Source organism: Tachypleus tridentatus, chromosome 3 (genome assembly GCF_004210375.1).
Source record: "Tachypleus tridentatus isolate NWPU-2018 chromosome 3, ASM421037v1, whole genome shotgun sequence".
NCBI classification, from domain to species: Eukaryota; Metazoa; Arthropoda; class Merostomata; order Xiphosura; family Limulidae; genus Tachypleus; species Tachypleus tridentatus.
Genome location: NC_134827.1, coordinates 91,923,424 through 91,936,218, shown reverse-complemented (window position 1 = coordinate 91,936,218; position 12,795 = coordinate 91,923,424). Strand labels below are relative to the sequence as shown.

The following is a 12,795-nucleotide window of genomic DNA, read 5'->3' as shown; positions in this document are numbered from 1 at the left end:
ATACGTTTTGTAAGTATCTCACACTCTCAAACTACATTGCTGTCTAGCAGGCCTGTGCACGTGTTCAGCAAGTAAGACGTCAAAGCCAGAAGGAATCTTGGATTAAGTTCAGAACCAGCATCTCTTTTACCATTTGTTCCAAAGTCATATGGGATAAGATTCGAAGAGTCAGTGGGCAATATAATTCTGTCCCCCTCTTGATCTTGCTCTCTGATGGCCAGAATGTAGCTGATACCCGGAGCATCTCCGATGCTCTAGGTAAAAGCTTTTGCTGGGTATTTAGCACTTCTGTTTCTTCTTCCACCTTCTTAGCTATCAAGACTCGGGCAGAGCAGTAACCTTTTTCCTTTTAGGTTGATTGTTTTTATGACTATAATTGTCTTTTCACACTGGTGGAATTCAAACTGGCCCTTCATTGGTCTGATGATATACACTACACGATGTTGCACCATCTATCTTCTGCTTCTCTTACTATTCTTCTGATTGCTTTTGATCAGATCTGGTGCCAGGCTATTGTCCTACCTTTCTCTATGCCTGGGAGGAAGGATACCAAGATTCCTTCAAACTATCATCTAATTACTTTGACAAGCTGTCTCTGTAAGACCTTAGAGAGGATGGTTAATGCCCCTCTTGTTTGGTTCCTCGAAACAAACAACTTCCTCTCACCCACCCAGTGTGGGTTCCTATGACAGTACTTCGCCATGGACCACCTGAATTGACTTGAAACATCAATCAGAGAAGCCTTTCTCAAACAACAACATCTTGTACCAATATTCTTAAGAAGGCTTATGATACTACATAGAGATATGGCATTTTGTGAGACCACCATTTATATGGGTTACGTGGTCATATTCCCATTTCTATTAAAACGTTTTTAGTGGACAGGCTATTCCAAGTTTGTGCGTGTTCAACACTTTCCCATTCTTTTTTACAGAAATTTGGAGTCCCTCAGGGCTGTGTTTTGAATGTCACATATTTCAGTCTCAAGATTAATGCTATCACTGAACAACTACTTCTTACTGTTGGAAACAGGCTGCATTTTGATGACTTTCACATCTCATATCATTTGTCGAACATGAGGTATATTGAGGTGACATCTACAGACTGTCTTAAATCATTTACTAAAGTGGACCACAGCAAACAGATTTAACTTCTTTCTCTCTAAAACTGTTTGCATGCACTTTTGCCACAACAGAGCATTCAATGAAATCCTGAACTCCGTATTGATGGTGACGTGCTGCTCATAGTCCCTGAAACAAAGTTCTTGGGGCATATATTTGACCATAAGCTGACCTTTATATCTCAAATCAAACAACTACAGGTTAAATGTGCAAAAGCACTGAACATCCTCTGTGACCTCTCTTTCACCACTTGATATATTGTACTCTTATTCGAGTAAAACTAGACTATGGGTCACTGGTCTATGGCTCTGCCACAATGTTAACATTGAAGATGTTGGACCCCATTCATCATCAGAGACTTCAGCTCTGCCCTGGGGCTTTCTGCATTTCTCCAGTCCAGAATTTGTCACAGTCTCATGAACATCTTCTACACTTCCAATGTTTGAAACTGTCTTTGCTGCATGCTTTGAAACTTTGATCATTGCCACAGCATCCCACCTGAGGTTGTGTTTTCCTTCCTCAGTTGGCCTTCATATCCAGGCAAAATTGGATGAATTTGGTCTCTCCTTGGATAATATTGCTGTATCCACTCTTCCGCTCATCCCACCATGGCTTATTACAATTCCTAAATTTGACCTTTCTTTAAGTCATCCGAGAGAAGCATGTACTCCCAATTGGAAGTACCATCTTTTATTTGCTCAACATCTTTCTAACCATTTCCTTTCCCATTTATACAGATGGTTTGAAATCAGGTAACTCTGTGAGCTCTGCCATGGTTTGTTGTGGTTCAGTGGTTGTGCAAAGAATCCCCTCTACAGTTTGACTCTATGCCAGTTTGCAGTCAACTTGGAGTGAGCAACTTGAAAACAAGCTATTTCAAATAAAACCTTCTTTTGGACTTTGGCTGTCTTGCTTCAGTGAGGATCAGAAAGAGGAAGTTGTCCAAACTAGAATACACACTGACCACTGTTGTTTAACTCATTGTTTTCTTTTATCTAGAACTGATGGACTAATGTATTGTCTGTGTGACACTCGGGTCACAATAAGCCACATTTAACTGTCTTGTCATTGTTATGACTCTCAACAATGGCACCATTATAAACATGTTTTGTCCCAAGGTTTATCTGTAACATTGGGCAGTGTCATTGGTGTTGGTGACAGTGTCCACCTTACAAATGTTTTAGTTTTTTTAAAGTCCATTGATCGTTTTAATGCTATTTAAGTTTTTAATTTGTAAATTAGACCTTTTTTTAATGTGATTCCTTTTTAAGAATTAAAGTACAATTAGTTCGATTCAAATTGGAAAATGGCCGTGATGTAAAATAACTCAAAAGCAGGACTGTAAAGACCAACTTCAGGTGACTAACGTTGATGTTTGAACTTACCCTTTAGTCATCCTTGGGAGTTATGATGATTAAAATTATGCTACAGAAAGTATTTTAAAACTTGTATTAATGTAGTTTCTCTCTTTCTGCTCTAAAATTTATGTAAAAATTGGATTTAATGCTGTTTAAGTTTTTAATTCCAAAATTAAACTTTGTTTTTTTAAGCATTTCATGCATTCCTAAATGTTCTGAACACTGGTTGCATGAAGTGCTCAGCTCCTCCTTATGAAACAGTCATTCACCTGTTAGGCCATGCTTTGAGGTTCAACACCTTCAAGCAACTAAAATTAGATGTCATGTTTTTAATTAAGTCTTCAGATCTGTTTGTGATACATTTTTAATTTTTCCATGTACACATCTCTGTGAGGAGTAAAGAATTAAATGCCATTCTTGGCATTTGTAAGAGTAACTGCTTTTCATTCCAACCCTACTTTCTCATCTGTCTTAGTTTCTTTTACTATAACATGCAGTTCTGCAAATGCAGCTTCACCCCAAGACAAAGCAAATGAGTAATCAGCACTGTTATTTTGAAAACTTAGTTATAATCTTGCCAGTATAAAGGGGGATTTAATGAAAGAACATAATATATAAGATAAACTTGACAGATATTAGCATTTTTAAAACTATTTTGCTTCTAACCTTTCCTTCTGTTGGTTTCAGCAATGTTTACTATGTACTGTTCTTTAACTTTGTAAAATTGTGATATAACATCAGTTACTTTGTATTTTAGCCATCATGTGCTTTGAACATGAATAAGATTTTCCAACTTTATTGTTAAAATTCCCTGAATTCCTTCAGCTCTTTGGGTTTTTAGGGGCTTCTCTAATACAAATAGAAAAGAGCTGTCAGAATGTCCAGCACTTCATCAAAATGTCTCCGTGAATGCCACATGAACAGAAAACTCAAATTTGTGAAATAGAAATCTGTATATGTACATAAACTTGAATGTCTGTCTATCTCTATCTCTCTCTACCCTGGGCTTATTCCTTATGCATGACCACATCTTTAAAGCTACAAACACAACTCTGAGTTCAGTTATAACTTTGTGCAGGAGTAACATGGGCTATGTGGCCATGGCCTCAGAAGCAGTTTTGAGGTCCCAGCTTGAGGCCAAAGTGACCATTATAGCAATTTTTTGTAAACATGGTAAGCAGTTGGTTTCAAATTGATCAAGCCAGATTTTTTGGTAAAGTCTGAAGAAAAGGGATATTGATTACATTTCTTCTCTGGATGAGGACTTTCAGTTTAGGAAAATATTAATTTTGTGTTATAAAAAAATGTATATAATAAGTAAATAATGTATATTAATGAAAACATGCCCAATAAGCTCTTTTTCACAACCCTTGTTCATCATTCCATACTTCAAAAACAGAATCAGCTTCTCTGTACTTGGAGAATCAGTTGCTTCCTGAAGGAGGAGAGAACCAAAATAAATGTCTTTTAGGTCTTTTCACAAAATTTTCCTCTAGAACCTCATCTGTTATCTATGTGAACTTGCATATTTGTCTGTTGTTGTAATCAGTACCTCTTTCTTCTCTGTGTTTATTTTCCAAACCTACAACTGTTTCAAAGGGCTGTTCTATGATGAGTGTGTAAGCTAAGTCTCTTAAATGATGGCTCTAAACCTTGAACTTGTGGTATTCCAAGGAGTGTATAAAATCAACAGAGTTTGTAGAATTGGTTTGCTTAAAGAGTAGTAAGACAAAATTCATCAAGTTAAAAAAGATAAACCTAAAGAGGAATTATTTTAAAACATTTGTTATGGTGCATGAATGTATCATGGATTGGCAATTCTTAAGTAAATAATTGGATCTCTTTATTAACAGATCATACTAGATACTACAAGATGGTGACAGAAATTAGTTTATGAACATTAGGCTAAATCTGACCCATCGATTTGTAGAGTATTGTATTATAATTAAGGTACAAGTTCTATCAACACTTCCAGAATGCATCATTAAGGCCTGGCATGGTTAGGGTGCTCAGCTCACAATCTGTGAGTCACAGGCTTGAATTGTCATCAGTTGACATACTTGTCCTTTCATTCATAGGTTGCATTATTACTTTACAGCCAATCATGCTATTCATTGGTAAAAATAATAGCAAAAGATTGTTGGTAGGTAGTGTTGACTAGCTGCCTTCCCTGTAGTCTATCACTTACTGCTGAATTAGGGATGACTGGCATAGTTGACAGGAAATGTAAGCTTTCCAGCATTACTATCTCTAAATTTAACTAAAATGTTTGTCTTTAGTAAAAAAATAATTTGTAAAATTCTCTTGTTACAATTGCAGTCAAAACAGCCATGTTTGTGGCCCCAAACTTACCTTTATAGCTTTAATACTGTAACTTTTAATATGTTGTGTGTATTTTCATAATTTCAGAAGCTTTAACTAAGCATTAAGTATTTAGTAGACCAAAAATCAAAATTTGCAATAAAGTATTTTTGCTAAAATTTTTTCCATGAACATATGGAGTCACAATATTGACTTCTTCGAGTGCAAAGGAATTTTCATGCTAAGATTAAAAATACTTTTTTTTTCATTTGAAAATTCTCAGATTTCATGTGCTTAATCTCTCAAATCTCATAAATAAATGTCAAACATTTTGTTTTAGTGAAACTATATTTTATCTGGTCTAATTCTGTAGGAGGTTGGTCAGTTTCACTGACATTGTAACCATCATAAACATATATAAAATAAATCTAAATTACCCTTTTTTTTTCTTAAATGACTTCAAATTTTAACATAATACTACATTTATTTATTCTAAGTACTTTAAATCTTGTAACACTAAACATCTGTTTCTACTTAAATTTTGTTGTTTTTTTGCCCTTTGAACTGTGTCTAACTACTAATCCTGTTGTGCAAGTTGTAAATCACTTGGCAAACATGTAGCTCATATTACCCTATCAAGTTATGTAATACACAGGCTATTCAAGAGAATATATCATTAAAATTTTTATTGTTATTATTATTCTATATTTTACCTAATTCAACCTTACCTAACCTAAAAAGTTCTTGATTTTTACCTTTTTGTTACTTCTATAATAATGAACAAAGAATATACATGAAAAACATGAAATATAATACTCACCTAGGTCTTCTTTTTTCTTTTTGTTCCAGCACTAAATAATTTTTATTTAATCAAGTAATACACCAAAAACGTAGCATAATAATACATAAAAAACTGACAATGTCCTTCAACTACTACAGTTTATCTGGCTTTATAAATATGCAACAAGAGCATTAAAAATTCAGCTAAGTTCATTGATGTGTTTATGGTGAGAATAAAGTTTGAACTGTAAACAAAATAGACATTAACTGGCATTAAAATTGAATGTCATTATTGGAATAACAGACATAGAAGTTTCACTTTTACTTAAAAAATAAGTGTTGGATACATTTAGACAGTTTTGGACACACAGTAAAAGAAAAGGAAACACTAAGATGACAGGAATTATTTTTAATGTCTTTCTAAAAAACCACATTTTACAAAAAATTTAAAGAAATTCACAACATAAGATATGAAACACATAGTAAACTGAGTTGTTATTTTAAAGCAGAAACTACATATCATGTGAAAATGTTTCAAATTTTGTGCACTCATGTTGAATATCATGAATTTGAGAAAAAGCGGACAAGGATGTCATAGCTTTACCCAAATTCTCTGAATAAGGTCAACAGTAGTTTGGTGCGACTTATAAGTCCTAACCAGATAAACAAGTGCAAAAACCTGCACTGCAACCTGAAAGAAAGAAAGAAAAAATTGAGTAAAAATACAAACATGTTCTGAGTCGTGGAATGCTTCAGTTCTGATAGAGACATAATGTTATAAATGTTTAAAGAAAGTTAAAAGCTGATTTACGGTATGTATTACAGAAACATTTTGTTTATGAAAAGGATCAGTAGAACTACCATGTTCATCATGATAAATTCCAGTATTGGAAGTATTAATGTATAAGACAAGTTAATCTTTATTTTGGGTTAGTTAATTGTCCAATTTTAAATCTTAATTTTATTTTATTGTTTTAATGAATCAATAATTCATTTAATAAACTGTTTCACTTTTATTACAGTGTATTTTCTTCATCTCAATTTTTTTAATTATAATAACCTTAAACTACTGATAATTTTTAATTTTTATTCAAAAGAATTAATTCCCCCAGTGCCTGTTTTCTACTGTTGTGGAAAAAACAAGCATTTTTATGATTTGTTGGTGTAAAAAGGCTAAACTGGTAAAAGTGTTGAAGACATTTTGAGAACTAATAGAGCCTTTAAGTTGATGCATGGTAGCAAATGTTTTTCTTCAAATTCCTCATAATTAGTCCATTTTAGATCTTAGTCAGAATTATATGAAAAGTCATTTGGAATCCATCTACAAATCTTCAAGTGGTCTTATCATCATTAAGAGCACATTGGCATAGTTAGATCTTTTGATTGTGAAAAGTAATTTCAAATGTTAGTTTTCTTATTGAACATGTTTTTTTAAGTCAGTTCTGATATCTATATTTTGATGGACATAACTTTTTTCAGAATCGGGATTTAATTATAGGCCTATAAATTTCATGTTTTAAGTTTTATATATTGAAGTTAATATAAGTAAATAACATAGTTTGCTTATATTTTCAGTCCTCAGAATTCCATCATAAGTATTATAGAGGTACACAACAAACAAACAAACAAATATTTGTATTTATAACAAATATATACATAACAGTGAACAATTTGAATATACAAATATAAAATGAGAAAATGAAATGGTTTGTAATGTTTCTTTTTTAAGAAGTTCATGTTTGGCTGTTGACAGAATTTTGAAGTTAGAGAGGGAACTTGCATGTTCTGCTTCTGTATTGTACTGATAGATAGTAGAGTTAGGAAAATTTATAACCATCCTTTCAGTTATTGTAGATATGCCCACATGTTTGCATGCTTTTAAGGTGATATTTGGTTTCATCAATATAGGAGGCCTTACAGTCTCTGCCAATGTATAAATATACAATATGTGAATAATAAGGAGTTGGCAAATTATCTTTTTATGGAAAAAAATTTTAGTCTGAAATTCGGTTTTATAATAACTTTCAGATTGATTAGTAAATGTTAATTATTATCTTTAACTGTTTCATGATATGGGAGCTTTGCCTCCCCAAGATTAAGTGGATGTATAAAGGAAGTTTGGTTACAGAGGGTATCTTCTGTGGTTTGACAAACAACACTGAACTTTTAAAATAAATAATAAACAATTTTCCTTCTGTCTCTAAACAAAACAGTCTTTGTTTGATTTAAACTTATGTTAATTTAATTAAATCATTTGTGGTAAATTATTTCATTTTCTCATGTTTTATTTTTATATTTGTATTGTTTACCCCTATGTCCTTCTGGTGTAATTACTAATATTGTGTTGTACCTCTAGACCACTAATGATGGAAATGTGAGGATTCTGAAACATTTAATAAATGCTTCCTGTCATCATGCTCATGTTTTGTTTTATCATTATGTTTTTTTAATAGAAAAGATATATAAAGACTGAACCTTTGAAAACAGAAATGAAAGGCTGGGGATTAAAGAGTGTTGAAGATGTCCCTTCGTAAGTTTGATAAAAAAAAAACTGTAGTTTTTCTGTGTGTGTGGTGTCTTGTGTTTGTTCTTTTATAATTGTTTTTTAGAGGAGATACAGATTATTGTTGTATGGTATAATTAATGTATTTATTGTTAGAAAACAAGTTGTACATTCAAATTCCATTTCTAAATAGAGTATTAACCATTGACTATTACTTTTTACTGAAATAACTTGGTTATTTGTTACTAATGGCTAAGCATCAAATGCTATGTAATGTTGTCAGGAAAAGTTGTGAATGTTGTCAGGAAAAGTTGTGAATGTTGTCAGGAAAAGTTGTAATGTTGTCAGGAAAAAATGTTGTCAGGAAAAGTTGTGAATGTTGTGTTGTGGCAGTCAGGAAAAGTTGTGAATGTTGTCAGGAAAAGTTGTGAATGTTGTCAGGAAAAGTTGTGAATGTTGTCAGGAAAAGTTGTGAATGTTGTCAGGAAAAGCTGTGAATGTTGTCAGGAAAAGTTGTGAATGTTGTCAGGAAAAGTTGTGAATGTTTGGCAGTGTATAATATTAATCAAATTTTACAATAAGAATACGTGTGTGTGTGTGTGTGTGTGTGCACATCATTGGCAGTAGCTCCTTTCTCTAGTTTAGAACTTGAAATTGGCCAGTTCTTGGTTATTTTATTAGACATGACAGTTAATTTTATCTTTGGCTGCTGAAGTAAAATTGGCTCTGAACTGAATGTTTCATCTGATTTTTGGACCTGTTTACCACAATTATCTCAAATATACCTAGGCCTTCTATATTTTATGCATTTATATACAGTTTGATGTTTATGCTGTTCTTTGGTTACTTTTAATATCATTCTCATTAAACTGATGATTAGCAGCTACAAATTGTTATAGTAGTTAATGTTGCTGTCTTCATATTGCTTTCGAAAAAACCTTTTATTTGTGCCATTTCTAATAAGAAAAAAATTATTGTATAATATAAAATTTTTTTAACCCATGGTTTTCCAGTTTCATTTGTATGATTTCTAAAATCTTATAAATTAATATCAAATTTGTTTCAATGTAAATGTATTTTATTTTTTGTTTTCTCTACTATATTACTAATTTTGTCTATTATAACAGTTTAATGATGTGTTTAATACCTTTTAACCCTTCATAGAAATCCATTAGAATAGTCATGTTTTTAGTTGCATAACTTCACATATTTATCTTTTCACTTATTTATTTTTTATTTTACTTTCAAATTCTTTTTTGATATAATTTATGCCTGTACATCAAGTGATAGCTTTAGGGGCTTTATGAAGGCATTTTGGTAGACTCCCCACAGAGATGTTTTGCAAAAACAAGATGGCACTTGGCATGCCATATTTTTTTATGACCTTTCACAATTCATGTAAAAAGTTAAACCTACAAAAATTAAATTTGTTAAATGTGATTTTTAAAATACACATGATACATAATTAACTAAAACATAAAATTAAGACCTAAATACAATTTAAGAGTCTATAAGTAAAGTATATTTAGGTAAGGAATCACTAAATGCTATAGTCAGTCAAGCAGACAACAATATGAATGAGGAAAACTGTGGGCTAATTTCAGATTAACTGTCAGTAGAGAATAGTGCAAATTGAGCTCTTTTTTTATGACTGCATATGCTGTTGTCAAGTCACTTCATGTATGTTGTAGATCTCAAGGCAAGGTGGAGAAGGGAGGGTGTAGAAGTCATCAAGAGTTGATATTTATATTTCTCTTTCCCAGAAAATACAGTTGCGTGATTTTGGATATCGAGTAGGCATTATGTACATAAAAATGTACATTGTCAGCCTGTGTTGCAAAGAGTGAACTGCTGCTAAAGTTGGTATTTTTCAAAGCACATGTATCATGTGACATGAAAACTGCAATTTAAGAGTTTTTTTAAGTTTCCTTTGAAACAAAGTAATTAAATCTTGCAACATAAAAATTCAAATTATAACATATATTATGATGTTCATTTCATTGACATACATTGATAGTGAATTGGTTCAAATAAATTCTGATTATAACACTACCATATACAGAAAGGATTTTAAACATGATGGCAGGGGCAATGGGCTTAAATCTTATTGCTCATCCAAAAGCAGAGTTTTGTATATGTATCAGCAGTAATACTTTCTTGCTTTATTTTTGGATTCAGATGGATCAGATTTAGAATTTCTTTAAATTCTGGTTTAGGTCACTGTCATACTGGAGATAAAGTTTTATATCTCTTCTATAGAACTTTAGTTGTTGTTAAAGGGGTGATACATATTTCTTCTGCCTGTACTCTTGTAAGTTATATATATTAGATACTTCTGTGGTGGATGTGTAAGTTGTCTCTTTGATATTCAGCTTTTCATTGGTTCCAGAAGAGGAAACTTTGATCTTGTAATGTTTCAACTTTGTGTTATAGGTTTGTACATCCTTACTAGCTTATTTTGTTATTTTTAAAACATTTGTTTCCATCTCATTACTTCTGAAGGTTTTGAATTTCATTTTGAAGCCTAGTGATTCTCAGGTTTCACCATTCTCTTCATATATGGCTGAAACTTTTTTTTTAGTTATTTGATTGGTTTTTACTGTGGGTAATCTATATGTAATTTAGCTTGGTGGTTTTCACTGTTCCTTCATTTACTTATGTATCTTAAGTCTCCTCTTCTCTAGTTATGTGCTTTTTATGATGTTTGTGTATTGTGTGTATATTTGATTATGTATTGTGTGTGTATTTGAATTCTACAATAAAAATACATCTTAACTGTTTTTGTCAATTCCTACAGTGCTTTACGTCTTCCTCTTTTCTTTTATCAGTTTTTCTTTCTGTCAAATTTTATAAGTCTTAAATCAGTTCTTTTAAAGTCAAACAGGTTGTAAATACTTGCCAACTTTATTTGTAATTTGAAAGAAAATAGGAGAATGGAAACCTACAAATCTTTTTTCAAGTTACACGAGTTTTTAGTTATTCTGCATTTCAAAAATTCTAGATACACAAGAGTGCTTCATTCTTGGTTTCTCATAGTTCCTCTGTTGTTTTTTTACAACCATTCTATTTGTCACTTTATTCCATTTTTTGGAAGTTAGCTATGTAGATGTTGCTGGATTGTTATTTATCCAAGTTATAAACTTCTTCATATGTAAGTAAAATCTCAGTAAACACTTATGTATTATTTGCAGTTAGTCTTGTGAGGTGGACTTGAAAAGCTCTTAACCTTTTCATAGCAGGTCCCCTTTAAATTTCGTTTATGCCAGTCACTGAGTTACATTCAAAATTTAAATAAAGAGTTTTAAACATGGTGGCAGGGGCAATGGGCTTAAATCTTATTGCTTGTTCAAAAGCAGAGTTTTGTATATTATGTATCAGTAGTAATGCTTTCTTGCTTTTCATGATTTATTTTTGATTCAGAATATACTGAATTTATTCAGTATATCAGTATATAATGTTATAATTCAAAGATTTGTGTTATTTAAGTTTTAATTTCTTTATTTCAAAAGCAACCTTTACAAAAAATACTTCAATTTTGTTGTTGTGGGATCCACTAGCTTTTCAAAATATCAATTTTCACACTTGCTATCTTAAAGCATATAACCCTAGTCTGGTAGATGTGTGTGTAGACTGTAACAATGTTTACTTGCCATATTGCCATTCATGTTCCAAAGTTTTTGGCTGAGTTTTGTTGAAACTAGAGATAAATTTTTCTAACCCCTGATAGGTGTTATATCCACCTTGTATAATATTCCATGAGCTTTATATTTAGTTGCTTGACACATGGGCACGTAGTCGTTAGAGAGAGTAGATTTTGCACTATAATCCGAAAATAGCTATTTTTAAATTGGAAATCAGTTGTTGTCTGCTTTGTCTGTACTAACTCTTATGGTTCTTTCTTAGCTAAATGTGTTGTAGTTAGAGAGAGTTAAATTTCATTTAGGTTTTACTTCTATATCTCAATTAGGTAAGTATTAGTTATGTTTTAAAATGTATAATTTGATAGTTTAAACATTTTTTAAATTTATTTCAAATACTGCCCCACTTCTTACGGCTTACGATGTTGCTCAAGGGTAATATAATTTTGCCATAGGCTTGCTCATATCTCTCAAAGATACTATAATACACCCCAAGAGTATTGTTGACTTGTATCGAGATGAATAATAAATGGTAAAAGATTGAAAAGGAAAATAACATAGTAAAATTAAGTATATATGAAAAGGAAAATACCTGAAATTACAAATATTCCCATAATAAGTTCTTTTGTATCATAAGAAAAATTAAAAGGTATGTACATCTTTCTATTTATTTTTAAACATTATATTGTTCTATATGTTGATGATAATATCTACAATTAGTAATATAGTAGAGAAAATGAAAAATAGACGATGAATATTTAAAAGATTCTAGATATTAATTTATGGGGTTATAAAGGCTGTGCAAATAAAACTCGTACTGTAGGATGATAAAAGTATTTTTATATCAAAATGAAAAATCACTTTACACTTGAAATATTTAAACTCTAAGTGCAATTAGCTAAAATAAATATAGAACATTACAACATTTTCTGTAGAAAGACATAATTAAAATAATGTCATTTTTTTTGTTTACAGGATACTTGCAATATGTAAAAAAACTTTGCAATTTGTGCGAGAATACATTAAGAAATCTCAGAGTTGCACTATGCATTGTTGCACACACATCATTCCCCAGTTGAGTTCCTGCAAATTGT

At 31.6% G+C, this 12,795-nt stretch overlaps 1 protein-coding gene across 3 annotated transcripts in view; it reads left to right on the top strand.

Moving 5' to 3' along the window:
- The window catches only part of Set2 (SET domain containing 2), a 136,726-nt gene that overhangs the window by 20,551 nt on the left and 103,380 nt on the right, over positions 1-12,795 (top strand). For all 3 annotated transcript variants that reach the window (XM_076495673.1, XM_076495675.1, XM_076495674.1), the window contains exon 5: positions 8,014-8,090. In XM_076495673.1, the coding sequence (XP_076351788.1) occupies positions 8,014-8,090 (77 nt within the window). The remainder of the gene's footprint in view (positions 1-8,013; positions 8,091-12,795) is intronic.